This window comes from Etheostoma spectabile, chromosome 3 (genome assembly GCF_008692095.1).
Source record: "Etheostoma spectabile isolate EspeVRDwgs_2016 chromosome 3, UIUC_Espe_1.0, whole genome shotgun sequence".
Lineage (NCBI taxonomy): Eukaryota > Metazoa > Chordata > Actinopteri > Perciformes > Percidae > Etheostoma > Etheostoma spectabile.
In genome coordinates this window covers 31,537,326-31,564,944 of record NC_045735.1, presented here as the reverse complement: position 1 = coordinate 31,564,944, position 27,619 = coordinate 31,537,326, and the positions used below count along the sequence as shown (strand labels likewise).

The following is a 27,619-nucleotide window of genomic DNA, read 5'->3' as shown; positions in this document are numbered from 1 at the left end:
CTTTCTAAAATGTGAGGATTTTTCTGCATTGAGTACTTTTACTTCACAGACTTTTTCAATGCAGGACTTTTACTTATAAAAGAGTACTTTTACCGTGTGGTATTAGTATTTTTGCATAAAATGCTCATATTATTCTTTTTGGCTTTTCCCTTTCCTTTATTGTGTTATATCTCTCTGCCTGAGAGTTTCCACAATGGATAAAAATGCATTCCAGTGTTGGAAGAATTAAAAAAACATTTCATATAAAAATCTGAGAACATTAGAAACATTCATTAGAAATTTAAAAAAGTAATCTAAAAGTAATTACATGCAATATGTTACATTGCTTTAATATGTTAATTGAAATAGTAACAGTACTATTACATTTTAAATAGGGTAACTTGTAATCACTAACTCTAACCCTAACCCTTACTTGTAAGCCCCTAACCCTAACTCAAGACATTTCCAAAGTAACCTTCCCAGCATTGCACATAACTTAGTAAGTGTTAGTGTTGGAAAAGTAAAATCCGCTTTATTAGAGAGGGAGCTGCTTTAGGTTGAGCGATGGAAAGTATCTATGTGTCTACACAGGAGGCGTTGTCAGGAATCCTCCCTGATCCGCCACCATTCGGCTTGGTTTTCTTTCCATTTCAGACCCAGCCTCTTTCCCACTAGCTCCACTACTTGCTACCACCTGTTCCTAGCTTACCTACTTCCATTTCCCTGATTTCTTCAGTAGTCTATAGCAGCCAACTTTCATTACTCAGTTGCCAGACTGTGTTTCAGCATTCCGCTAACTCTCCAGCATTCAAACCTGATCCCTGATCCTGCCTGACTGAACCTCTGATTCCCTGCCTGGTCCCTGTTGGTTAAGTTTGCCTTCTGGTCTCGTCTCTGCCGGTAATAATGGAGTAAATAAACACTTAGGGTTATTTAAAAGTTCTGCTTCTGGGTTTTTGCTTGTTCTGTGCCAGTGAGTGTTTTATAGGAAATATGCACAATGTAAAAAGCTAGGCTATACTGTATGTAGAATAACATTCATTTTGTTGCTTTGCATGTTTTTCATGTGCACAAGCTCTTTTGCCATTTCCAGCCACAGCTGTTTAGTAAACTGTGGTGCTGTTCTTTTTTATTTTTTTGTCCTTTTATAATTTTTGGGGGCATTTTAGGACTTTATTAGATAGGACAGCTAAGACACGAAAGAGGAGAGAGAGGGGGAACGACGTGCAGCAAAGGGCCATAAGTCGGAACCAAACCCGCGAACACTGTGTCGAGGACTGAGCCTCTGTATGTGTGTGCAACCCAGGCTTGGTTTGATGCTTTTGATTGGTTCTCCTGTCTGAAATTGCAGCGCCAACCGTAAACAGTTAAATATCCTCTCAAGCTGTCTGAGAGTTGCCACTATGACTACGGATAAAAATGTGTTCCAGTGCTTGAAACAAACAAAAAAAACATTTCACACAAAAAATCTGAGAAGGTTTGGAATATGTGAGCCAGCGAGCATAACAGGCATAGCGTGAACAGCACGTTAGCAGAGCAGCAGCTTCATTGCTCTGTGTGTGTCTACACAGGATGCGTTCATGTACAGTTTTGAGTGTAGGTCAGAAGCATTTTGGCAGCGCTCAGAGACACATTACTCAATCAATAATAATGATCCAATAACATAATATAGAGTACAGCACAGTAACAAGAACTGCATTTGTAATTTAAATTTTGATATTTTAATGTTGTTTAGGAAGTGGCCAGATGTTTCACAGACTGAGGCACTGTAACAACCTGCATGCAACTCAGAAGCCTATAATACATAAAGCATGTGTCATCCAAACAAAACAACACATATATCACTCTAAACTAGTGGTGAAACAGAACAATGTCACTTTGACAGACACATGCAATTAGAACATAGACGCCAAGTTCACAGAAGGACTGAGGTCTGCATGGTGACAATGGAAGACAACAACTGGTTTTAAATGATCCATCTCTTTGTATGGGAACTTCCTTACTAGTATATGGTGTATTTACCAGAGGACCACACAAAAACAAGGCCCTTTTCTCAGAGCAACAATAAACTTCCCTCCTTGGGACTTAGTTTTTAACCCCCTAATGCCTACCATACACTACACAACTCTGAAAAAACTAAAGTCTGACACCATCTCACATCCAAAGAAAATCTGGCATAATGTCACATACCAGAAGATTTTCCTACCAAGACTTCAAACTAATATCCAACATGTTGGATTTCGTCAGAACGTCCAGACGGGGAAAACATTGACTAGTTTATGACCATATTGCACCAAACGATTGAAACGGGAGCGACACAACTCTGGCAGAACACTCATGATTTCATTCCCATATTGGAAATTTGTCTGCAACAGTGGAATCCCTTAAAAGTTTGTTTGGTGTAAGACCTGTCGGCACTAGGGTAAAATAAGTATGCATCCAAAGAAAAGTGCAACCGAAAAAAGTTGAATTCATCGTTGCCCGATAGTCTTACCTCAGCGTCCTACATGTGATTCTGTGAGGTTGGTGAAAGCCTAGCGGCTCCCGTCAGCCTGAGCGTCTGTGTGCTGCTGTGTGTCTGAGCCCACCTGTCATTTCCTCCTCAACACAGTGGCAGAAAAAAAACTGAGTCAGCCTGAGGCACGACTCTGCCCCTGCCTCCAGTGTTTGTCTTCACTATTGTTTACAACGCGCTTTCAAGTCTGCCGAGCTGTGTGTGTGTGTGTGTGTGTGTGTGTGTGCGTGCGCGCGCGCGTGTGCGCGCATACGCTTGTGTGTGTTTGTGTGTGTGTGTTGGTATGTGCAGAGGCTGGTTTGGGTGTGTATAAATAGCAAAGTGGGGAGGGACAGAGGCTTGCAGAGCAGCTGACTCAACACATTCTAGTTTGGGTGAGTGCTCATCACAAAAAGCGGTCTGGCTGCTGCTTTTCCAAACACCGCAGGACTCTGTCCAACCAACACTACTGTCAACATAACAGTCAGGTCATCTAAGTCGTACAACTGTCAAAGAATGTAAGATTGTGTAAGAATGTAAGATGAAAAACAACAAGTTAAATTGCAAACATTCTATCCTAGTTTGGATTAGGGACTGCTTTCATATGGGAAATGTAGGTACATTTATTACAGTGAAAGATGTCAGAATGCATATTACAAGCTGGAAATAACTTAATAACTCAAAAACCGTTTTGGGAATTGAAACCTGGTTCCAAATTAGAACCGATATCAAAATGCCAAGAACTAGGAAATGGGCTGTTATTGAGAAACAGGTCGCATCTAAAATCTCCTCCTTTGTACTATATACTCAACATGTATACTATCATTCCACATACTGTACTTTTGTGTAAATAAACAGTAGTGTTTATCTTTTGGACGCACTGAGTTGTAATTTTCAACATCACTTCCTGAGAGCCCCCTTGCCATTGGGAACGTTCAACCATGGTAACCCTTGCGGCATTGCCAGATAACGCTTAACTTGCTGAATGAGGTGAATAACTAGACCAACAGTTGTTTTTTTTAAATATGTATAAATGTAAATCAGAGTTTGTTTGACGTTACAGAGAGCCTTGGTTTCTCTCTGTTTGTCTGTTATGAACGTTGTTGTTACTACCACATTGCATTGTGGGATATTTATGCCGGCGTACTGTAATACTTTACAGAAAATAGTATGTAATTTGCATACTGTACTATAGGTTTTGGTCAACAAAAAAATCTCACATACTATTGTAGCTACTAAATAGTTTGTTGGTGTGGAATTTTAGACGCAGCCTGAGTCAGACCTTCCCTGAACCCCCAAAAATGTGTCTCAGGAGATGCTCTACTCTGCAAGATAAACTGGTACACAGCCATCTTCAACCTAACACAAACCAAACAAGGTTGGGCCAAAACCCAAGGGTCCCATAAGCGTAACCATCGTTACCACTGCACAACTGTAATTCAGACCAATACATTTATATATTTTACGTTGCAGAAGGGCTTCACCATTAATTTCCTAAACTGTAAAATCTCCTTCGTGATGTACAGGTTAGAATGTCGCCACTGGAAGAACACAAAGACGTTTGCAGAACATTCTGGCAGGACACAAATATTCCATTGGCACAGGGATTGTAAACTACCCTATGGCTAGACACTATCTGGACACCATACACACTAGAAGCCTTTTTGCATTGACCACAACCCATCTTCCATACAATAGGTAGAGACAAAAGAATCTTAATCAACAGGAAGACTTTTGGATGCTACACAGCCAGGCCTAAACAAGGACCTAGATTTTACTGCTTCTTTTGTTTTTGGGCTCTGTAACCATTGCTATGGTTTCCATTCACTATGTTGCTCTTTAATTCAGCTTTGGTGAATATTGTTGGCAAATAAACACCCTCTACTGGTGATTTTAAATATGTACACCCTCTTTATGCCACACATCATGTCATATGTTAAAAATCCCCCATTTGTGGAATAAAGTTTGTTTTTAGGTCTAACAAGACTATCCCATCACAACAAAGGCCTTTTAATTATTCAAAGAGAGATGCTTTGAGTTTTCATTCCATTTCTAATCAACATGTATCCAAAGTCTTTTAGAAGGAGGAATTGCTCCTTCCTAAACCTTTGAAGATGCACATGTTTTTGGTCCACACAAGCACTCATCTATACAGTTAAAGTGACTAGGATTTGTAAATATCTGGAGGACAGATCCAACCAGAGGGTGGATGGATGGATTTCATTATCCGAAAAAGTAAAATTTGTTTCCAGAGATTGCACCTTATATGCCTCCAGAGCAAAAATACATTTAAATACAACATAAATGCATTTGTACAGAAAACAGATGATTATGATTATTATGACTATGACAGAGGGGAGAAAACCAGAAACTGGGGTCCTAAGCAATATGTAACAACTTGTTCCTTTTTGGAAACAGACAGCATGGGGAGAAAACAGTGAGTAGGCAGTAGAGTATTATGGACTTTTGTAAAGCAGTAACAGAAGGTGGTGGGGGGGGGGCAACAGAGTGCCTAAAGTTTGTAAATGGCAGAGAATCTTTGTTGGCAGTGTTTGTCTCAGTGGTGTGTGAGTCCAAACTGGGTGTATTGTCCAGTGTAAGTGCAAGGCATTTGAAACTGTCAACCTGCCAATCAACTGTCTCCCCATTGATGGAAATGGGATTGAAGGAAATGTGGTGTGTGTGTGTGTGATGATAGTCAGTTCCTTTGTCTTATTAACATTAATTGATAAGTAGAGTTATTCTCATTAAGAAATGCAAGTATGGCAGTGTGATCAGACTACTTAAAGCTGTAGTGCTTAACTTTTTGATATTAATAAACATCCGTTACATTAAAGCCGTTGCCAAATGGGTTGCTACAAAGCTAATTAAGACTATCAGCTTCACAACTCTCTCTGGATTTCTCAGCATGGCTATGTTCAAAAGAAGTTCTAACTACTTAAATAGTATGTATAAATACAAGTAAAGTTATATATATACTGTGTATATATATATTTATATATATATATATATAAATAAGTAAAAGTAAAACCTTTGTTTGTGCAAGTTGCACTTAGTGCAGCATTGTGATGTACAGCATATGAGTCTTGTCTAACACTCAGTGATAAAGTGTTAAAAATTATGGACTGGGACTAATTATCCTCAGATCTAATCGGATCAGGTCCTCTTTTTAGTGAAATAATCTGGGTAGGATTTCCACTGGTCTGTTTAAAATGGTGTGAAGGCCTCTAATCATGATATCTTGAGCGTGAGATTGACAGCCTGGTTGCTTTGCCATCAGCAGTGAGGCATGCATGTGTTTGTGGTCTGTGTGTGTGTGTGTGTGTGTGTGTGTGTGTGTGTGTGTGTGTGTGTGTGTGTGTGTGTGTGTGTGTGTGTGTGTGTGTGTGTGTGTGTGTGCGTGCGCACTTGCGTGTGTGTGTTTGAGGGTGGCAGAGAGAGAGGAAGGGAAGGTGGAAGGTGGATTAGTGCAGGTAATGTTTGCAGATGTTCTTGGAATGCTGCTTTCTCACTTTTTTAAATACGTTTCAATGCAAAATTGCAGTTACATTTCAATCAAATATATTCATATTTGAAATGCTTTGAAATATTATATATTAAATATAAAACTAAATATATGCAAGAGGGGGTCGATGCTAATGAATATGTTTTCTTTATAAAGGACAGACTGTTCCGCTAAAATGCAGACAAGCAAAACAAATCTACACACACACACACACACACACACACGCACACACACACGCACACACCTGTATGAATTGTGGTGTGAGATCAGCTGTTAGGAGCCAGTCCTCCAGTCTCGGGTATCCACACAGAGCTTCAGGTCTCTCCCTCTCTGGTACCCTCTGCTTCCACTGCAGCTGGGTCCACATGTAGTGGGTCAGCTTCACCTGTAGGGGAGGCCAACACAACATAGACAGCTTCACAAACTGGTGTCATGGAACCAGCACTTCACTAGCAGAAACACCATTACATTACATTACATGTCATTTAGCACTCACTGGATCGGTTCGCAGCCGAGTGTGAAGCGGCTGGGATGAGGATCAGCACCTCTAAATCTGAGGCCATGGTTCTCAGCAGGAAACCGATGGAGTGCTCTCTCCGGGTAGGGATGGAGTCCTTACCTCAAGTGAAGGAGTTTAAGTACCTTGGGGTCTTGTTCGCGAGTGAGGGGACCATGGAGCGTGAGATTGGTCGGAGAATCGGAGCAGCTGGTGCGGTATTACATTCTGTTTATCGCACCGTTGTGACGAAAAGAGAGCTGAGCCAGAAGGCAAAGCTCTCGATCTAGCGGGCAATTTTCGTTCCTACCCTCACCTATGGTCATGAAGGCTGGGTCATGACCGAAAGAACGAGATCAAGGGTACAAGCGGCCGAAATGGGTTTCCTCAGGAGGGTGGCTGGCGTCTCCCTTAGAGATAGGGTGAGAAGCTCAGTCATCCGAGAGGAGCTCGGAGTAGAGCCGCTGCTCCTTCGCGTTGAAAGGAGCCAGTTGAGGTGGTTCGGGCATCTGGTAAGGATGCCTCCTGGGCGCCTCCCTAGGGAGGTATTCCAGGCACGTCCAACTGGGAGGAGACCTCGGGGAAGACCCAGGACTAGGTGGAGAGATTATATCTCCAACCTGGCCTGGGAACGCCTCGGGATCCCCCAGTCGGAGCTAGTTGATGTGGCTCGGGAAAGGGAAGTTTGGGGTCCCCTACTGGAGCTGCTGCCCCCGCGACCCGATACCGGATAAGCGGTCGAAGATGGATGGATGGGTCATTTAGCTGACGTTTTTATCCAAAGCGTCTTCCGATTAAGTGCTTTCAACCCAGAAGCAAACTCCAGACAACAGGTAGTAAGTGCAAGTATATTAGCTTTAGATGAACAAAACTACAAAGAGACATTTTTGTTGTTTGTTTTTTTCCTCCTCAGTTGGGAGCCAGGACAGCAAACAGTAGGGATTCCGTTGAGTGATTAGTTCTGCCTCGCTGTGAGGGGGCAGCAAGCAGGTTGGCTGATGCAGAGAGGAGTGGGCAGTAGGGATGAGCGAGTACAGCATTATCTGTATCTGTATCTGTATCTGTTTACCACATGAATTATCTGTATCCGTATCTGTACTCGGACTGGGCGGGGCCTAACCCGGAAGTGGGCAGATTTAACCCGGAAGTGGGTCGGGTTGTCTTGAAATGGGCGGGGCTTTAACCGGTATGTTATTTTAAGCATGCAATTGATATGGGTTGATCAGAAACTGTTATATTTATTGCTGATTAGAAAACTATTTACATGACAGCATCAAGCTTCAGATCAATGGTGTTGTCATGGTAACAAACAAACTATATAACTTTTGCAACAATAAATACAACAATGCGGTTGCAATTATTAAGTAAAATGTAATGAACAAGAGTTTTCATACTCAATATAACTTTCTTTTTTTAACTTTTAATTTTTCCATGATCAGTGTGATAACCTTTTTTTTTTGGTTCTTTTTTATTTTCACACCAAGTATGTGTGAGTGTGTGTGTCTGTGTGTCTGTGAGTAAGTAAGAGATACAGAGAGAGAGAGCGAGAGAGAAACAAAGAGAGAGAGAGAGAGGGGCGGGGGGGTTGGAATGTGTTTGTGTGGGTATCTTAATTTGTAATATTATTTATTTATACCACAACTACCTTTTATTTTTTTTACAAAACACAGCAAGAAAGTTTCAGACACTCAAAAAACTGGTTAGAGCCAGCAGGCAGTTTAAAAAAAAAACATGTCTGAACAAACCCCACGTTACCAGAAGTCTCCTGGTTACTAGGTACTAGTTCAAACCGAAGTATAAAACAAACCTGAAGCTGAAGAAACCCTAAATATTAACGGAAAAGCCCCGCAGACCTGAAGGGGAGAGAGCTGTTCACTTCTCCGTGTTCTCTGTGCGAGTGAGCGGACCGGCACACAGCATCAGAAGGAATCTGGGTGTGTAGGGAGGGGCGCTGGCACTAGCCTATCACAGAAAAGTGTAGGGGAGGGCGCTGTGACTAGCACTGTGACTAGCCTATCACAGAACGCAGACACTGTCAGTGAGGAGTTTTATCCAATCCGAGTACAGATATTGACTCGCATTACTCGTATAATACTTGTACTCGGCAAAAGTGCTTTATCCGTACCGGATACTCGTTTCAGCAGAGTACTCGGCTCATCCCTAGTGGGCAGGTTGGGGTATAGGGTTTGACCATGTCCTGGATGTATGCTGGGGCTGATCCGTTCATGGCCCTGTATGCAAGTACTAGTGTCTTGAAGCGGATGCGGACAGCAATTGGTAACCAGTAAAGAAAGTAGTGTAGTGTGAGAGAACTTAAGGTGGTTGAAGACAAGACAAGCTGCTTCTGAATGAGCTGCAGGGGCCGAATGGCACATGCAGGCAGGCCAGTCAGGATGGAGTTGCAGTAGTCTAGATGTGAGATGACTAGAGCCTGAACCAGAACCTGAGCCGGATCCTTCTGATGTTATGCAGCATGTATCTAAACGATCGGGTAGTTGCATCAATGTTGGCAGTGAAAGAGAGTTGGTCTTCAAGTGTCACACCCAGGTTTCTAGCAGTCTGGGTGGGGACTACCACAGAGTTGCCATTTGTTATAGATAGGTCCTGGGTACGAGAGCCCTTCCCTGGAAGAAAAGGAGCTCAGTCTTGTCAAGGTTGAGTTTCAGATGGTGTGTGGTCATGTCAGTCAGACAGGCTGAGATTTGTGCTGCTACTTGCATTTCAGACTCCAGACAGGAGAGAATTAGCTGGGTGTCATCTGCATAGCTGTGATAAGAGAAGCTGTGAGAGTTGGTGTAGAGAGAGAAGAGGAGGTGGTCCAGGACTGATCCCTGAGGAACCCCAGTTTTGAGTGGGCACAGTTTTGAGGTAGATCTTCTCCAAGTTACCCGGTAGTTTCGATTTGTCAAGTAAGATGCAAGCAAAGAGTTCACAGAGCCTGAAACACCCAGATCCTGGAGTGTCGAAATAAAGATCTGGTGGTTCACTGTGTCGAAGGCAGCAGAAAGGTCCAGAAGGATAATGACGGAAGAGAGAGAGGTTGTTCTGGCAATGTGAAGTTGCTCAGTGACAGCAAGGAAGGCAGTTTCTCTCGAGTGGCCAGCCATAAAGCCAGACTGGTGGGGATCAAGAAGGTTGTTCTGGTGGAGATAGGTAAAGAGTTGATTTTAAATTGCACGCTTAAGAGTTTTGGATAGAAATGGAAGAAGGGGGACGGGTCTGTAGTTATTTACCTAAGACGAGTCAAGTGTTGTTGTTTTTTAGTAGCGGTGTCACTCTTGTGTTGGGGAAACAGCCAGTTGATGAGGAGATATTGATGAGATGTGTAAGGAAAGAAAGAAGGTCAGGAGCAATAGACTGGAGAAGGTGAGAAAGGATAGGATCAAGGGGGCAGGTGGTTGGGCGGGGGAGGTAATCAAAGTAAGAATTTGATTCGGAGCTGGAGGGGTGAAAGTGGTAAGAGTACTGGATGTGGTGGATGGTAAGATGATTTTAGGAAGTGTGGTGAAGAATAAGGAGTGTATGTCATCTATTATTTTTTTTAAAGTAGTTGACAAAGTGGGTTGGTGGGAGGGAGGAGGGAGGTGGACTGGGGTAATCTAAGAGGTTAGAGAAGATGGGAAAAAAATGTGGGGGTTGGAGAAAGAAGATTAAATTTTGGTTTGATAAAAAGAGCTTTTTGCTCCAGAAATAGAGGCAGCGAAGGAGGAAAGAAGAGATTGTAAGCAGATCATCTGGGTGGTTAGATTTCCCCCATTTCCTTTCCGCTGCCCATACAGATCTTTTCAGTGCACACTGAGTCAGATAACCACGGACCTGGGGAGGACTTGCAAGTCTGCCGTGATGTAAGAGGGCAGAGAGAGTCAAGGGAGGAGGATAGAGTAGAGAAGAGAGTTTGTGGCAGCATTGGCATGAGTAAGAAAGAGTCAAATGGAGGGAGGGTTCATAAAGTAGATAATGCCAGAGAAGAAAGAGAGAGTGAACTAATATTGCGGTGGACAGGTATAATATTGCTTGAGATATAGTTGTGAGCCTGGAAGAGAGTAAGAGATGAAGAACTGGTCTGAGGTATGGAGTGGAGTAACAGCGAGGTTGGATGTAGAGCAGTTTCTGGTGAATAGGAGATCTAGATTGTTGTCAGCTTTGTGAGTGGGTGGGGAAGGCCAGAGTGAGAGGGCAAAAGAAGATAGAAGATGTAAAAAGGCAGCTGACTTCTCTGTCTGGATGTTGACGTTGCCCAGAAGTACCAGCGGAGGGCCAGTTTCAGGGATGTTTGAAAGAAGGACATACAGCTCTTCCAAAAACTCTCCCAGAGGACCTGGTGGATGGTTGGTAACAACAATGATCAGTTGTACCCGATGAGTTATGGTAACAGCATGAAGTTCAAAAGAGAGTGGAGTGAACGGTGGAACTTTGGGTTAATGAGTAGGCCTGTCCCCCCACCCCGACCAGTAGGTCTGGGTGTGTGGGTGAAAGAGTAGGCGGAAGAGAGAGCAGCAGGGGTGGATCTGTTGGTTGGTGTAAATCAGGTCTCAGTGAGAACAAGGAAGTTAAGGGATTGCAGGCGAAGCCAGAGATTAACTCAGTCTTGCAAGTAGCAGACTGGCAGTTCCACAGGCTACCTCCAACAATGTGTTGAGTGTGAGTGGAACGGGTGGGATGGTTAAGAAAGGTTGGATTGCGGAATGGTTGCGAACTTATGAGTGGATTGTAGTATCTCCGAGAGGATACACAAACAGGATTGGAGAAGCAGCACATTTCCAGATTAAAACACTGAGCAGTGTATGTAAGATATCTGATATCAAGAGGATATCAAGTCAACTTCCCGCGTAGCCTCCCACAAAGACACCTGAGATGACTCCTTTGTCTTTGTCTTCCATGTCTTTGTCTGACTACAATCTCCTCCCAAGTAGGAGTATAGTTACTTGACAGAAATTAGACACACTTCAGTGTTGTTACATACTGAATGTATTCCCTAACAGTTGGTATTGTTTAAGCTGGGCCATATGGAGAAAATATCACAATATTTTTGACAAAATACATCAATGTCAATATTGCAGTGATATTGTAGGGTTGACTATAGGTGCTTTCACAAAATATTAACACAATGAGAGTTTAGGTAAATAATTATCAATAATGTGAAAAGGCAAAACAATATAACAGCTAGAAAATTCTGGTAAGTTCAGAAAATCACATCACTTCACTATAATATAGACTTTAAACCACGGAAAAGACAACACTTGTGTCATATCACAAATTAGAATATCCATAATTTAAGATGATATCTAGTCTAATATATCAATACAATGGTGATGTATTTTCCATTTTGTTCATTGAGGGTCTCTACTTCTGTAACTAATTGCTCAGGTCTTTATTTCAAGCTCTGTGTGAGACACTAACTTAAGTTACAGGACACATCATTTCAAAACAAACCTTGCCCTGCTTGTTATATAAACCATAAATGTCAAGTGTAGCGTGAGAAAGCAGTAGTGAGAAATGAGACTTCAGTGTGAGGAAATCCCCTGACTGTGGTGGTCTACATCAGTCTGCTGTTAAACCGTCAATCAAACTGTCAAAGTAAGTGTGACGCCGCCTCATGAGCCGGATTGAAACTGCATGTACGTTTATGAAGGCTGATGGATGCTATTCTGACACTGAGGCTGATCATTCCTGATACAACTTTTGAAACCTGTCATTTTTAGACAACATTTAGGACTATCATGGCACTAAGAGTAATCTTTACTGACATGTAGGCTACACAAATAGAATATTTAATAAATATTGTAGCAGGTCATTTAATGCAGAGTGAGGAGACTTCACTGCAGATTTCAGATTTGGTCTAAGACTTCCACACTAATCTGAAATGATTTCTCAGAAAACTCTTGAAATAATTAACACATGTGATAGCAACGAAACGCTCAGGCTTCACCACAGAGATGTACTATCTAAAAGACTAGGAAAAAATGTAATTCTTGGTCAATGTGAGACATTTTCATCTGTGGTCAATACAGAGTGAATATCTAGATCAGTATGTGGCATTGTCACTTGATGTCCCAACATCTAAGGAGTTGGATAAAATACTATATGAATACAGTATTATTATATTAGCATTATTATATATGTGCTATAAGTAGGGATTGACCAATACTGGTTTTTCAAGACCGATACTTGTTAGTAGTTAATGAGACCGATAACCCATATTTGGAACCAATATGCATTTACAGTAAAAATGAAAATCTTTAAATATAAATTAAGATTTTGGAATGTTACAAACTTCAACACAAAACTTTGTTTAAATGCTTTAAGCAATTATTTAACAAATTAAAAACTTTCAACATCATGCCCGTTAAAAGAGAGTCAGATAGTGTTGTGGGGGGGGACATTAAGTCAGACTCAGTGGTGAGTGAAACCGAAGCAGAGGGACAGTCACAGAGCTATAGCCGAGCCTAAGTAGCACATTTTTTATTTAATTGACTTTATTTATTATTAGGCAAATAAAACGCCGATACAGATAATCTGCAAACTGCCAAAAAACGGCCGATAATTAGGGGTGGGAATCTCTTGGCAGAGATTGGCATGGTGTTATTTCAGTTAGACTAATAGTTGGTTTGGTTTGCATTGAGAAATGATTTTATGGAAAGTATCCCATGCCAATCTCTATGTATGGTGAAGGGTATGTGATGATGTGGGGGGGGGGGGGCTATTTTAATTCCAAAGGCCAAGGGAATTTTATCAGGATGCATAGTATCCTGAATCCATAAAATAACTGGCCTTTAAAAATAAAAATGTGCCTGCCTCTATGGGAATTCAACATAGGAGTGTGTATACTTATGCCCCTTCTATTTTAAGGAAGAACATTTATTTATTTACAATACATTATTCATTCACAGAGAAAATCGATGTCCTTAAAGGTTGGATTTTACCTAATTTTTAATTAAGGCATTAAGATTAATTTCCAAAACATGATTTTTTTATTCCTCTTTTTAGTCAACTTAAACATGGGCATGTAAACGTATGAGCACAACTGTGTATATTTACACACATATATATATACACACACACACACACACACACACACACACACACACAAACATACATTTCAGAACTTTAAAAGGTGTGCTGCTGTGCCTTTACGTCACCCTCAGCTCTGCTTACTGTCATCTATTGTCCAGCTGACAGTGTATTCTATAAATACTCCTCGTCTGGGGGAACACACAGACTGTTTTCTCACCGCAGCATCAGCCTGTCACTGCTATAGTGACAGACACCGTGGAAACCCTGTGGTCACATGAGGGCTTGGCCTAAAAGGAGGGCCCTTCTAAACAGACACCGATGCTTGCTGTGCTCTCTCACAGCAGCTGTGTGGTTTTTCTGAACAGCTGTAAAAGATCTCAGTGCCTTATTGTCCAGGTCTCCTTGACATTGTGTCTCAACGAGCCTCAGTTATAGTGTTAGCAGTTGTCTTTTAGCCGCTGGATACGATAAACATCTCGAAACCATACTACACATGAAGGTCTAAATGCTGATGGATCTTTGATGGATTAAACAACAGGTTGCTAGAATTCTTGGGCTGGCTAAAAACAGTTATTTTTAAGCTTGGGACCGATTCACAAACTTTTTTCCAGCAAAATGCAGAAATACTAAAACATGCCAATAAAGCTAATTGAACTGAAAAAGGAATTGACACAGAGGGAGAGAGAGAGAGAGAGAGAGAAGAGAGAGAGAGAGAGAGAGAGGAGAGAGAGAGAATATTCGTATTTTGTAGCTGCTGCACTATTTTGCCTTATGTTCTAACTAACTTAAGAGCCTGAGATCAAATAGTTTAATTGCCACTGTATGCCTTACTGTAATTGTTGTGCATATGACAATAAACAACTTAAAACATTGTCATCCCAATAACCATACAACCTGTAACCGTAGTGTGGCTCTAGACCCAAGGTATTCAATGGAAAACATAAATGCCAAAAACATGCCTCTCATTTAAACGTTAACAACTACAAACAGGTGTCATATTCACAATTAATTAAGGACTTCATCATTTATTTGTTTGAAATACATCAACAGTTGTCTAAACTAATCATCAACATGACTTTGTGTAGGACTACAGCTATAACAAAGAGAGAGAGAGAGAGAGAGAGAGAGAGAGAGAGAGAGAGAGAGAGAGAGAGAGAGAGGAAAATAAGATGAGAGAAAACAAAAGCAGGCAGTTAGGAAACCACATGGGGTTTTCCTGACTATGATCAACACTTTGCATAGACTGCCTTCCTACGTTAACAGCCTCACATGGTGAAAAGGTTCCACCGTAATGTTGGCTTCATCTGTTAGTCCCATTCACTCAGCTTAGTTCATCTCTGCAGAACTTGGAACCTCACATAAATTACGTTCATCTGTCATTTCATCTACATCTTCACTGCACTGCCGGTATCACTGGACCAGCTGTTTAGCACCAAACCTGATGGTTCTGGATCCATGTCTGCATGAACAAAGAGCTACATCTGACAGAAGACGGGTGCACAGAGCAGGGTCAGCACCCAGTGCTGTGAAGCCAAGCAGGGAGACATGGCGCTGCAACAATTATGAGCACAGGGGTGCCAACTCTGCTCAACTAGTCATGACTCAAACCCAAAAATACAACACCACAAATATACACTAAGGGTGCTTTCACACCTGCCTCATTTAGTTCTAGATGTAGTATATTTCCCCCTTGCAATTCGTTTGGGCAGGTGTGAATGCAGCAATTGAAGATATGTTTTTTGAATTGAATATATGTATAGGAAACACTTGTATAATGATGGCAATTACTACAAACAATAAAAATGTGCGTTTGTTATTTATTTATTTATTAATAAATTTCTATTTGTGTCTACTTGTTAATCATCTGAGTCAGTGCGTGCCAAGTGCCACAAGTAGACACTCAGTCCAAGGGAAAGTAGTCAATAAATGAACTACAGCAAATATATGTATGTACTCTATCCTATGTTTAGTGACACCATTGTTTTGTAGCAATACTAAAAAATAGATAATTTTGTCATATAACACAAAGTTGCCATTACAACCTTTTGGTTTGAGCTCAGTTTTGGGGTTCAGTTAGAGTAAATCCTTGTGATAAAGTTGCACTAAACAAGGTTTCTTTAGTGCTCCAAGCTTTAGTTTTGGTTTTCACGCCCACAACTCCACGCTCAACAACCTCCTATCCAATAGCAGCAGAAGCAGTCAGCTGGAAAATCACACATTTGTCTATTAACATATCATACTATTGACTTTTTGTTTTTGTTTTTTTTAGCTGTGTGAACTCTTTACCTCTGTTTTGGACCCTGGTGGCCTAACGTTATGTTCTTCTGTTTATCTAAAGTGCAGAGACTGGCTTTTCTCTAACTCCTATTTTGATCTGATTTTGATCTTGGAGGTCAGAGGTCAGATGGACTGATAGTCAGATACCTACGAAGGGCTCTTCATTTTACCTCCTCCCTGCTGCTGTCGGCTTGTAGGGGGTTAATAAGCAAGTGATTCTCCAAGACTCTTTGCTCATTCTCTCAAGCTCTCATGATGAACTGAACCTTCTTTACGCAAATAATAAATACTAAAAAAGACTTGAAAGGTTGAATTAAGCTTTATATCAGATCTCACCTTGGTATTAGAATTTCTACCACACCTCCCAGTGGTTTGTTCCGCTGCCTGCTACACATACAAGTCAGTTCGGTGGGAGCAGCGCTGTTAACCCTCATGTTGTCCACGGGTCAAATTGACCAATTTTCGTATCTCAATGATCTTTTTAACTACCCAATTGTAATTACCCAAAATAACATGACTGATTCCACACAACGCTCTTCGGCAAGTACAAATCTCTACTTTCATTAATTTTAGGGTGTCTTATTTAATTTTACAGCATTTGAAAAAAAGTGGTTTTGAAATAGTATTGAGTAAAAGTTGACATATTCCAGTCTGTGATTCTCCATCAACATCCATTCCTTTAATTGTAGTCTAAATAATTCCTAATTTCTCAAACATAAGGTATAATTTCTTATAAATGAGGCTGATTGGCCATAAATTCCAAAAAAAATAACTGTAAAACTGAAGTTAATAAGTTTGTGTTACATTGTGTTAAACGTAAAAAAAGTGACAAACATAAAAAAAGTGATGAAAAAAGACATACAATGACAAAACAGTGATTAAAAAACATCAATAAAAGTGTTGCTTTTCAATTTTGACGGGAAGACAACAGAAGGGTTAAGAGGGGCGGCGCTGGGTGGGTGGGAGAGAACAAAGTTTGAATCACTTTAGTAACGTTAGTTGTGGAACTCCATTAAGTAGACAAGGCTATTTTATTCACTTTAAACATTGGATGAAGTGATTCTTTTCTCTAATACAGATGGTGTGTCATTAATAAATTAGTCATGCCAACATATTTTTCCATATTTTCTTTCTTAGCAATTATAATGTTAACGTTACTTAGCTTGTTTGGTAGCAGCTTGTTAGATAGCTTGTTGGATAGTTAGTTAGCTAACTTGCTAATTCCACCCAACATGCTTCACTGGTCACAGACAATGAGCTGGCTGGCTTGTTAGTTCAGCATTATCTGTGTTAGAGAAAATAATCACTAGCTTTATCCAATGTTTAAAGTGAATAAAATCGTTTGCCAGCCTACTTACTTGACTTCCACAACTACACATATTCCCTACAACCGTATTATTTTAAATGTATAAACTGTGTCACTTCTAAAAAAATGCTCTCGTGTGGCTGGATTGGCTCAGTTGTGGAGCAGGCGCACAGGTACTGAGAGGTTTGTTCCTCCATACAGAGGTCCAAGGTTTGAATCTGATCTGGGACAATTTCCTGTATTTTGTCCCTCCCTTTCTTACCTAATTGTCCTGTCAAAAATTAAAGGCGGAAAAGCCCCAAAAATATTCTTTATAAAATTGCTCTTGAGAAATGTCATGTTTATTGTCCCTCTCAACTGTTAGATGAAATTTGTATGTATGTGTATGCACGTGTACTTCATATGTGTAAGTGTATCGTGGGGGTGAGCGTGGTTTGAAATCAGCTGCATTGGAGAGAGGTGTGGGGATAGCTCATTAGAGCAGCGCGAGGTGAGTTTGTGGTCTCAACTGATTCTTGTTGGACTAATTACACTCTGGGAGAAATGTGGGGCATGTAGTCAACAAAATACAGGAAGGAGTTTGACAATGGGGCATTAAATGGGGATTTAAGTTCTCAGTGGAGAGAACAAAGTTCATGCTTTTTACAAAAAAGAGAATTAAAGAAGATAATGAGGTTAAATTGTATAGAAGTTAATTTAAGAAATTAGAGAGTTTCCGTTTTTTAAGAATAGATTTTGAATGAATTGACATGTAGAGAACATGAGTCAGGTGGAAAATAAATGTAAGGGGTAAAATGGGGAGCTGACTTTGAAGCAATGATATATATAATTGATATGTGTATCTCTAATCAGGTCCAGGTTGGACTATGAAGTTTAGTATATGGGTCAGCTGCCAAATCTGTGCTTGTGGGCCTGGATAGGATTCAGGTTCGGGCTTTGAGGGCCTGTCGGGGGCAGTTAGAACATCACCAGTGTGTGCCTTGCAAGTTGAGGCAGGTGAAATGCCATTAGAGCTCCATCAACTGAGGGCAAATTACTGGATACATTTGAGGGGACATGAAGGGGCTCATCCAGCAAAAAGTGTATGACAGAACTGCTGGGAGAAAGAGAGAGAAGAGAAATGAAGTTGTGGTTGGGCGGGGCAGGCAAGAGACCTGTAATATGCTCAACCTGTAATCTGGTCTGTGTTGCCTGTGTGGATGATAAAGGATGTGGATGTGGAACTGCTTAACCCTCATGTTGTCCTCGGGTCAAATTGACCCGTTTTCCTATATCGATGTTTTTTTAACTACCTAATTGTAATTTCACAAAATAACAAGATTGATTCCACACAATGCTCTTTGGCAAGTACAGATCATTCATTTTGTGGTGTCTTATTCAATTTCATAGCATATGAAAAAAAGATTGAAGTGGTTTCAAAATAGTATTGAGTAAAAGTTGACATAGAGTATTCCAGTCTGTGATTATCCATCAACATACTTTCCTTTACTTTTAGTCTAAATAATTCTTAAATTTCTGCTTTTTCGAACTCAAACAATAGGTATAATTTCCTATAAATTCTACCTAAACATAACTGTAAAACTAAAGTTAATAAGTTAGTGTTACGTAGTAAAGTGAAAAAAGCATCAAGGGTTGAAAAAAGGGACAAAAAAAGTAAGAAAAAGTTTAAAACATCAATTAAAAAGCGTCAACAAAAGTGTTGATTTTTGATTTTGACGGGAAGACAACACAAGGGTTAAAATCAAGACAATAAAAGAGAGTAGATCTAGTGTGTGAACTTTATGAATATGAAGAAATTAAATATAAGGAGTGTGTGCAAATTTTCAAAGTTGGATCAAAGGATCCAGAAACAAGAAATCTGCTATTGTAGTCCTGAGTTACAGAGGGGAAGTTTGTAGAAGAACATGAAAATTGTTAAAGGTCACATGGCATGAAACTTAAATTATATGAGGTTTTTAACATTAATATGAGTTCCCCCGGCCTGCCTATGGTCCCCCAGTGGCTAGAAATGGTGATAGGTGTAAACCGAGCCCTGGGTATCCTGCTCTGCCTTTGGGAAAATGAAAGCTCAGATGGGTCCCCTTTCGCTGCTTTGCCCACCCAGAGAATTTGGTCCACCCATGAGAGAGAGACATCATGGCTTTGAAATGAGCAAAGTGAAAGTTGGTCAAGGCCACACCCCCAGCCTCCACCTTAACCCCCCCCCCTTCCTCCTCAAAAGCTACAGACTCCGAAATGGCACATACCAAGAAAAGCTCACTGTGGGACTGACTCTAGTGGCTGTAATTCTGCACCAAGGCTGAATTTTGGGAGACTTCAGATACAGTATTAGGGGACCACTAAAGTCTATATTAAAGCATCCAAAGAGCACCGTGTCATGGGACCTTTAGGTGTATTTACAGTGGAGCTATATTGATGGCTCTGGAATGGGTGGGAGAATGTAGACCAACAAAGGCCTTAGTCTGTAGTGACTCTCTAGCTGCCCTGTACAGTCTAATATCCGGAACATCTAGTCAACAGGATTTGCTCCAGGAAATCATAACAGCACATGCAAGAACAAGAAGACAAGGTATTAATATTGTACATATGTGGGTTCCTGCTCACATAGGCATTTTGGGTAATCAGAGGGTGAACTAGAAAGGCAAGCAAGCAGTGAGGAGGGGAAACATAGACACAGTTATTAAAGATCCCATGGCATGAAAATGTTCCTTTTGTGAGTTTTATTTTACCATTAAAATGAGTTCCCCCAGCCTGCCTATGGTCCCTCAGTGGCTAGAAAGGATGATAATTGTAAACCGAGTCCTGGGTGTCCTGCTCTGCCTTTGAGAAAAATGAAAGCTCAGATGAGCCGCTCTGGAATCGGCTCCTTATGACGTCATAAGGAGCAAGGTTACCTCTCGTTTCTCTGCTTTGCCTGCCCGGAGAATTTGGCCCGCCCATGAGAAAGAGAGAGACATTATGGCTTTCAAATAAGCACAGCATGGCAGTGGGTCAAGGCCACACCCCATAGACAGTTAAAGATATGGACCAACAGAAGCCGTTGCTCTGGACGGAGACCGGTGAAGCGCTTTTCCGGTGATGGCTGAGTGTTACTGCGCAGCCTCCAGCTGAGCTTGACGACGTAGATGTGACGTGAGCAACGTGTCTGAAAGTTGTAAGTCTTCTGGTAGCTGTGCAAAGAGAAAACTCAATCATTCCCTCTTGCAGAGACAGAAAGCGTAGGTATTTGTAAGGAGATAACATAGGCACAGGCTAATTAATGCTAACTAAGATGCTAGTTAACTTTAGTAATTAAACCTAAACAGTTGATGCAAGTCAAAACTGTCTGCGTGCTTCTCCTGATAATACAGTGATTTGTCGACTATGCAACGGCAAGTCGCCGGAGAAAACCTGCGAATATACCGCAAACCCAGACGGAGTACTGAAGGAAAATGAAAATTGAGCGGAAGTACATTCATTGCGTGGAAGGAAATACAAAAAAAGTGGCAACAACACTGGAAACAACAAAAGGGAAGACATTTATATAACATCCACAATTGTGTGTCGGTAATGAGAGGAGGTGGAAATAGGAAAGAGGAGACAGTCATCACCAGTTTGAGAATTGGGCATACTTAAATGGTACGCTTTTCATCACGGGGAAACATTCAACAGGTTGTGCAACATGTTTGAACTAAATGTAGACTGAGGGGAACTGGATTGGGAAACATACTGGAATGTGGAGGAGGTGAACAAAGCAGTTTTTTAACTTAGCTGAGTTGTTGGACAGAATCTGAGTAACTAGCTGGCAACTGTTGCTGAAATGTGACACCAGTAGTTAACGGTAGTGCAATGCAATAGATGCAAACTGACATTAAAATACACAGAAGAAGAAAGAAGAAGAAGAAGAAGAAGAAGAAGAAGAAGAAGAAGAAGAAGAAGAAGAAGAAGAAGAAGAAGAAGAAGAAGAAGAAGAAGAAGAAGCTTCAGCTGGCTGCCACACACCACCTACAGCAGGAAGTGATGCCTCTGAGCAAGAGGACTGTGCGTGAGTTCCCCGGTCAACCAGAAGCGCATGGTGCGAGTTTATGTTGTAAATATGTGAGAAATCAAAAAATGAATATTTTGGTTTGTGATTCCAATGTCTTGGCGGTGGTTTGAACAAAGGGTAACCCACAGTGGCAGCAAGACTTGCTACATGCATATTTCACATTTATTTATATATGTTTTTGGTGGTTTTGTGCAGTGGTGGAGGAAATATTCCAATTTTTTACTTCAGTAAAAGTTCTAAAACCACACCGTAAAAATACATATTACAAGTAAAAGTCCTGCATTAAAAATGTTAACTTAAGTAAAAGTATGTAAGTATCATCAGGAAAAATGCATTAAAATCCTTACATTTTCGAAAATAAAAGATCAAAACTGTTCTGTCGATCAACTAAGTGATGCAGAAATAATGTGAAAAGTAATTAAAGCTGTAAGAGGAATGTAGGGGAGTAAAAAGTACAATATTTATATCTGAAATGTAGCGTAGGACGTAGAAATTGGCATGAAAAAAAGACTAAAGCAAAGTACCTCAAATTTGTACTTGAGAACAGCACTTGAGTAAATGTACTTGGTTCCACCACTGGTTTTGTGTTTTATTGAAGCTGCATTTTATTGTAGTGTGCTGAGACAGACTGTGTAACTGAGCAGCTTACAGACACACTGTTGTGACTTTGTGAAAGTGTGGAGGAACCTATTGTTATCAGTGGTGAAAAACATAACTGATGGGTGACATCTTGAACTTTTGACTGTCCCCTGTCTGAACTCTAGAACCTTTGACTGTCCCCTGTCCCTGCACCATTTTCCACAATTTCATCCAAAATCCAATCCGCAACATCTGACATTAACATTCTGTGGGTTTCAGTAATGACTTCACAAAGAAGGACTGGGGACAGGCCGATTAAGAGGTAAATGAAAGGACAGGAAAAGAAAAAAAGGAACTGTCAAAACTATGAACCACAGTTAGTACATCAAACCGCCCTCGCTCTTCCAGCTGTAAAGTGAGCCCCAGCACAGCAGCATGCATGTCTCCAAATGTCTTTCACGTCACTTGATTTTCTCGACAAACAGGACCTGCTCAGAATGCGTGGGCGAGAGCCACGGCTTAATTTAGCCTCTTACCACAGACACGTACACAACAAGGGCTCAGCCCGAGTGAGTGAGCAGCAGTCACAACACACTGCTCTGATGCTTCACATGCATCCAGCACAAAATCAGACAAGAAATCCATTTTTATACATTTTTTAACCTGGGGGCCGTTTCACAAAGGCAGAATTTATAAATCCAGGGTAACCAATAAAGCGAGGATTGACCTAGTCTAATCTGTGCGGCCTGGCTTGGTGCGTTTCACGACGGCCAAACCCGTCTGAGGAGGAGTGACTAGGTCGAGCCAGGCTGAAGTAATTCGGATAGATGCGCATTTACGACTTTCCTTAACAGACCGCGAGGTCGATCACAGATTTACTGATGCTAAAATGGAGAATAAGCATTGTTCATACTTCATACAGAGTGAGCAGCAGCTTCTTGTGGAAGTATGATAACGTGAAACATTATTTGTAAAAAAGGAAACGCGGCCGCTTTGATAAAACAGCGAGAGAAAGTGTGGCAGACAATCGCAGACCGACTGACTGCGTCAGTAGACTAAATATATACATTAACTGACCACTGCTCTGAACTGAAACCCTCATAATCATACTATTCAATGATTCGGAAACTAATCACTTGCACAAATTAACAGTTGTACTCTTTGCCTTAAAAGTAAGCAGAAGATATAATCTTGCTCAGGAAATTAACCATGAAGATCAATATCTCTTTCACTCTGTTTCTGTTCTCTGTCGTATCAAGACTATCTCTCCACCGTTACATATTCCATATGTACGGAGGTGATCCCCCCTGAGGTCAGGTACCGGCTTGCACGGCCACGCCCTATACTATTTTCTATAAAGCACCTGTTCTGGCGTGGAACCACTGATTGTTTGATCTCCACCTGAGGATTATGGTTACGTGTGTGCAGACAACCTCATAGAGAAAAACAGGAAGTTTGGGTTGCAACAGTGAATCTGCTTACCTGTTAAGGTAGGAGCCTGTCTGTGGGCAACCTCTGTGGATTGTTGTTCCAGTGTTGCAAACAAAGTAGCCTACGTGACAACAGTTTTGACTGTCTCCAGGAGTACGTATTCAGCGGCTCTTTGCCCTCCCGGCTCCGGCCAGGCCGGCATCTCTCCAGTGTAATCAGACGCTGGAGTCCCTCGGGCGTATTGCTGGCCGTTCACGCGCCCGGGGAAAATGAGTATTTAAACGAAAGTTGGGTATCGGACAGAAAAATACACTTTCCTGCCGAGCTGGCGTCTCTCTGCCTCGGGATAAAGCCCGGGGTGGTCAGATGCTGGAGTCCTTCGGCTGGCTTGCCGGTTTGCACGCCCAGGAAAAAATAAGTTTGGTGAAGTTGGCCGTTTGCAAAACCGTACGTTACATTTCCTCGACATCTAAAATGCTTTTTTTATATATTGCCCTTAGTAGCAGACTTAATTTAAAACACAAGCCACTTAATTATCCTTTTCTATTTATCTCAACAACGGCCGTAATACAAGTAATACAGCTTCTTCATCAACTGGATCGTCGACAAAAGGAAATGACATGTTTTGAGAAATGTTCAATAGTCTGCCTAACACATTAATAAACCATGCAGATAACAAACTGCGCCAAAATGCGCCCGATACAGACTGAATGAATGAATGGAGAAATGAAAGAGTGCAGTGTCAGAGGGAGGAGACTGAGAGAAGAAAACCTGCTCCCGACCAGGTTAGGTCCACAGGCTCTGTTACCATAGTAACTGACTCTGAGGTTAAGTTACCTCTCTTTCTGAAACAGGCTGGAGTTATCCACCTCTCTCAGGTTTGATTAACTTCCCTTTCTGAAAAAGAAAACCCAGAGCGTCCCTCATCTCAGGGTTAACAAACTTGAGAGTTTTCACTAAACCTGCTTTCTGAAACAGACCCCTGAACACACCTTCCTGTAAGACCAGCACGCCCATGGGCGCCGAGATGGGCACAGGTGCATTTGCCGTTTAAACGGTGCGGGCGCTGGATGGAAAATTGACAACTGGGTCGGTCTTAAACTAGCAAAGACACTTGGGTGCAGAGCGTGCGCCCCCTCCCTCTCCCCTTTCATGTCTAACATGTCCTATCAATAAAGGCCTAAAATCGCACAAAATAAATAAATAAGGTTGGTACTCTGTTCATAGGTTGCGCTGGTAGCAACCACAGTATTTTTTTGAGAGATTTTAATAGTGTAAAGCGACACACAAGACCTAACATCCAGTAGTGTAGTCTATTGTATTGGAGTGGGTATACTGTAGGCTACTGTATAGCCTATTTATATGATTGGGGGGGGGGGGTCTGGGTGCCCTTCCCCAGGGACATTTTCAGTGTCAAAGACTTCATTTGCTGAATTTTGATACATTTTTATGCTGCAATTCACGGTTAAAATACATTTAATTTGCCTATGCAAAGAAAAAAACACAGATGACAATTTAAAATATATCAAAAATATACTGCGTATTCCTGCGTACCACGTAGACTAGCCTACACCACTGACATGACAAAATATGTGTTGGCATATTAACAACATTAACAAGGCCAGGCCAGTGTGACAGTGAGTGAGCCAGCAGCGTGCATAATACCAGCACCCTGAAACTGAAGCAGCGAAATGGAATTCAGCCCTTTTTCATTGTATTAGTCACACCTGTGCTTATTCAGTAGCTAATAACATTAGCTACATTAGATACCTCAAGCCTTCCCTTTGGAACGGGCCTACATTCAGACTTGTGACTCTGTTTAAAGTTAAGTTAAGTTAAGTTAGCACCATAGCAACGAATAGAACGTTTTTGGTAACCAAAAGATACAAATAATAGCCTATTAAAATGCGTGCAGCCTCTTGTGTAATGAGAAAAACGTTTAGTGAACATCTGTGACAGGTGACAGAATTTAATGGGTGACAGAATACGGCGAAACGCCCGTTTCCAATCAAGCCTACTTGTAGGCTAAAGGGAGTGTAACAAGCAAGAAGCTGGCAGACTTTTAACACACCGTCTGCGGTACCGTTAGCTACCATAACACCATCACATAACTTGTTGAAGACTCGAGAACCAGAGCAGGGGCGCGAGCAGCATGTTTCCTCTACCGTACCGTAGCCTACCTCTAAAGTGCGGATCTCCCGCCGGGTGAAGTCGCTGGATGCGGCGCAACTGGTCCTGAGAGCCCGCAGACTGGAGAGGTAGATGTCCACCAGGTTCTGGATGAGTCGGCACTGCTGCAGAGCCTCCTGAGCCCCTTCGGTTTCTGTCCTGCCGTGGACCATGCTGTCTCCACTGGCCGTGTCTCTGTCCATTCCTCTACATCGGCGCGGGTCGTGTCACACAGCGACCTGAAGACGAGTGGAACACTGCTGCTTCCTCTAAAGCCAGCATCGTCTCATAACCGTTTCCGCGTTTGGGTCTCCCACAGCCTCCTTCCCCGAGCTAACCGAAGACACAACAAGACGGCTGCAACCTACAAATGTAACCAACGACTTAAACATGTATAGAGGCAACACTGAGGGTAGAACTTAAGGCAATAGATTTATGAAGCACTGAAAAAAGTTAAAGTGCTCAGAGAGATACAAAAAAATACAGTGAAATGAATACTCGAAAAATGTAATGGAGCTAGCCTACAGCCTACATGAGAAATGAAAAACAGAGAATGTATCTGTTATTCTCTAACAAAATGTCAGTGGAGGGGGAATATGTATGGTAAGGGAGGGGGAGCTCTATTCCATGTTGGGGTAACAATTTAATGCAATCTTGATGCAATTAACATTAACATTAACATTGGTTTGAATTCTTTTTTTAAGTATAAGATTAATTTATTTTAAAACAACATAGCCTACAGCCAATATAATATATGGTGAAAATGTGCACCAAACAACTTGGATTTATAAAGCAGGCATCTTCAAAACATTAATTTCACTTCTTTAGTCTCGCATTGCAATCTCTACAGCACTGGGTGCACCACACAGGATAGGAGAGAAAAAAAACACTCTGGGTTGTTTGCATTTCTGTGACTGTAACTTTTATATGTTTCTGAAACTGTGTAATGTTCCATCTGATGATCATAAATGACCTGTAACAGCAAAAGAGAGTAACAGTGAAAAGAACGCTTGTCTCTGCCCAGTCCGATTTTTTTCCCACGAAGTTACAAAATGATTTACGGCAGGTAGGCGGCGCTACAGAGCACACATTCTGATCAAGTGGGTGAGCCGGCCTCGACAAAGCGTAGCTCCTACGGCGCCATTTTTATGCGACCTAGCACTCACCTGCCTTTAGCATTCCATTGACTGCCATTCAGTTTGACATCACTTTGGCTGTGAATAACTAATTTGTCCATCGTTTATTTCTAAAGAAACACGACAATGTATAAAAGGCTCTGTTACCTCGCATCTCAAGTTATAACTCTGTAGCAGCCGTTTTTGTAAAAATAGGCTAACGATTGTGTCATAACCACGCAACTTGCTGTTGCATAGTAGAGTAGTAGTAGTAGAAGCTTGCAGGCTGTTTGAACTTACATGAGCTGTTTAGGTTTAATTACTAATGTTGACTAGCATTGTAGTTAGCAATAATTAGCCTGTGCCTATGTTATCTCATTATACCTATGCTCTCTGTCTCTGCAAGACTGGGAATGATTGAGATTTCTTGAGATAACTTTCAGACAGGTTGCCCAAGTCACATCTACGTCGTCAAGCTCAGTTGGAGGCTGCACAGTAACACTCAGTTATCACCGGAAAAGTTATAATAGACTCCACCGGTCTCCGTTAGAAACAACGGCGTCACATTGTCCATTTCTTATCCTGTCTATGATTCTGATGGGTCACAGATTTTGGCGTGACACCGGAAAAGCCTGTGAGTATCCACCCAGGTAAAAGGTAGCAAGAGATTTCTTTAAATAGGCCTAATGTTATTTTAGAAGTTATCTGTTGTAGTTATGGCTTATGATTCTGAAGAAGCACCATCACAGAAAAGATTGAAACAAACGAAGAATAACTAAAAAGGAATATGACAGATGGAGACAATTACTGGATTGTAAATGATTCAAAACCCACCCGAACTGGCCCTCAGGTACATGGCTATTTCATTCATTAAATACCTTTACAATGCACAATGTGGTTGTAGTCAGTAGCCAACATTAAATGACGTCCCCCTTCCATTTAGCATCCGGTTTTCATTTTGTTTCAGTGCGTACGAACGTATTGAGCTGCCATGTCCTTTTCCCTCGTCCCCCTGTACCTGTGCAAACCGTCCGTGGGTTTTGATGAAATGCACTATATTAATCTAAGTTATTACATTGGTTGCTACAACAAACTCTTAATGCTTTGGCCCGTTACACAGTGACATGATACATCCAAAGTATGCAACGCCTGAAATACAAGGATGCATCTGTAACTTATTCTCTTATTGTAAATGAATGCCAAACATTCACCGCAACTGTATGACCT

The 27,619-nt window shown here is 41.4% G+C and overlaps 1 protein-coding gene across 1 annotated transcript in view; it reads right to left on the bottom strand.

Annotated features, from left to right (window-relative positions):
• Positions 1 to 25,587, bottom strand: part of LOC116676215 (kinase suppressor of Ras 1-like) — a 72,368-nt gene extending 46,781 nt beyond the window's left edge. The window contains 2 exon segments of the mRNA XM_032507485.1: positions 6,223 to 6,363; positions 25,289 to 25,587. Of these exon segments, the coding sequence (XP_032363376.1) occupies positions 6,223 to 6,363; positions 25,289 to 25,480 (333 nt within the window). The 5' untranslated portion in view covers positions 25,481 to 25,587.
• Positions 25,588 to 27,619: the final 2,032 nt, after the last annotated feature.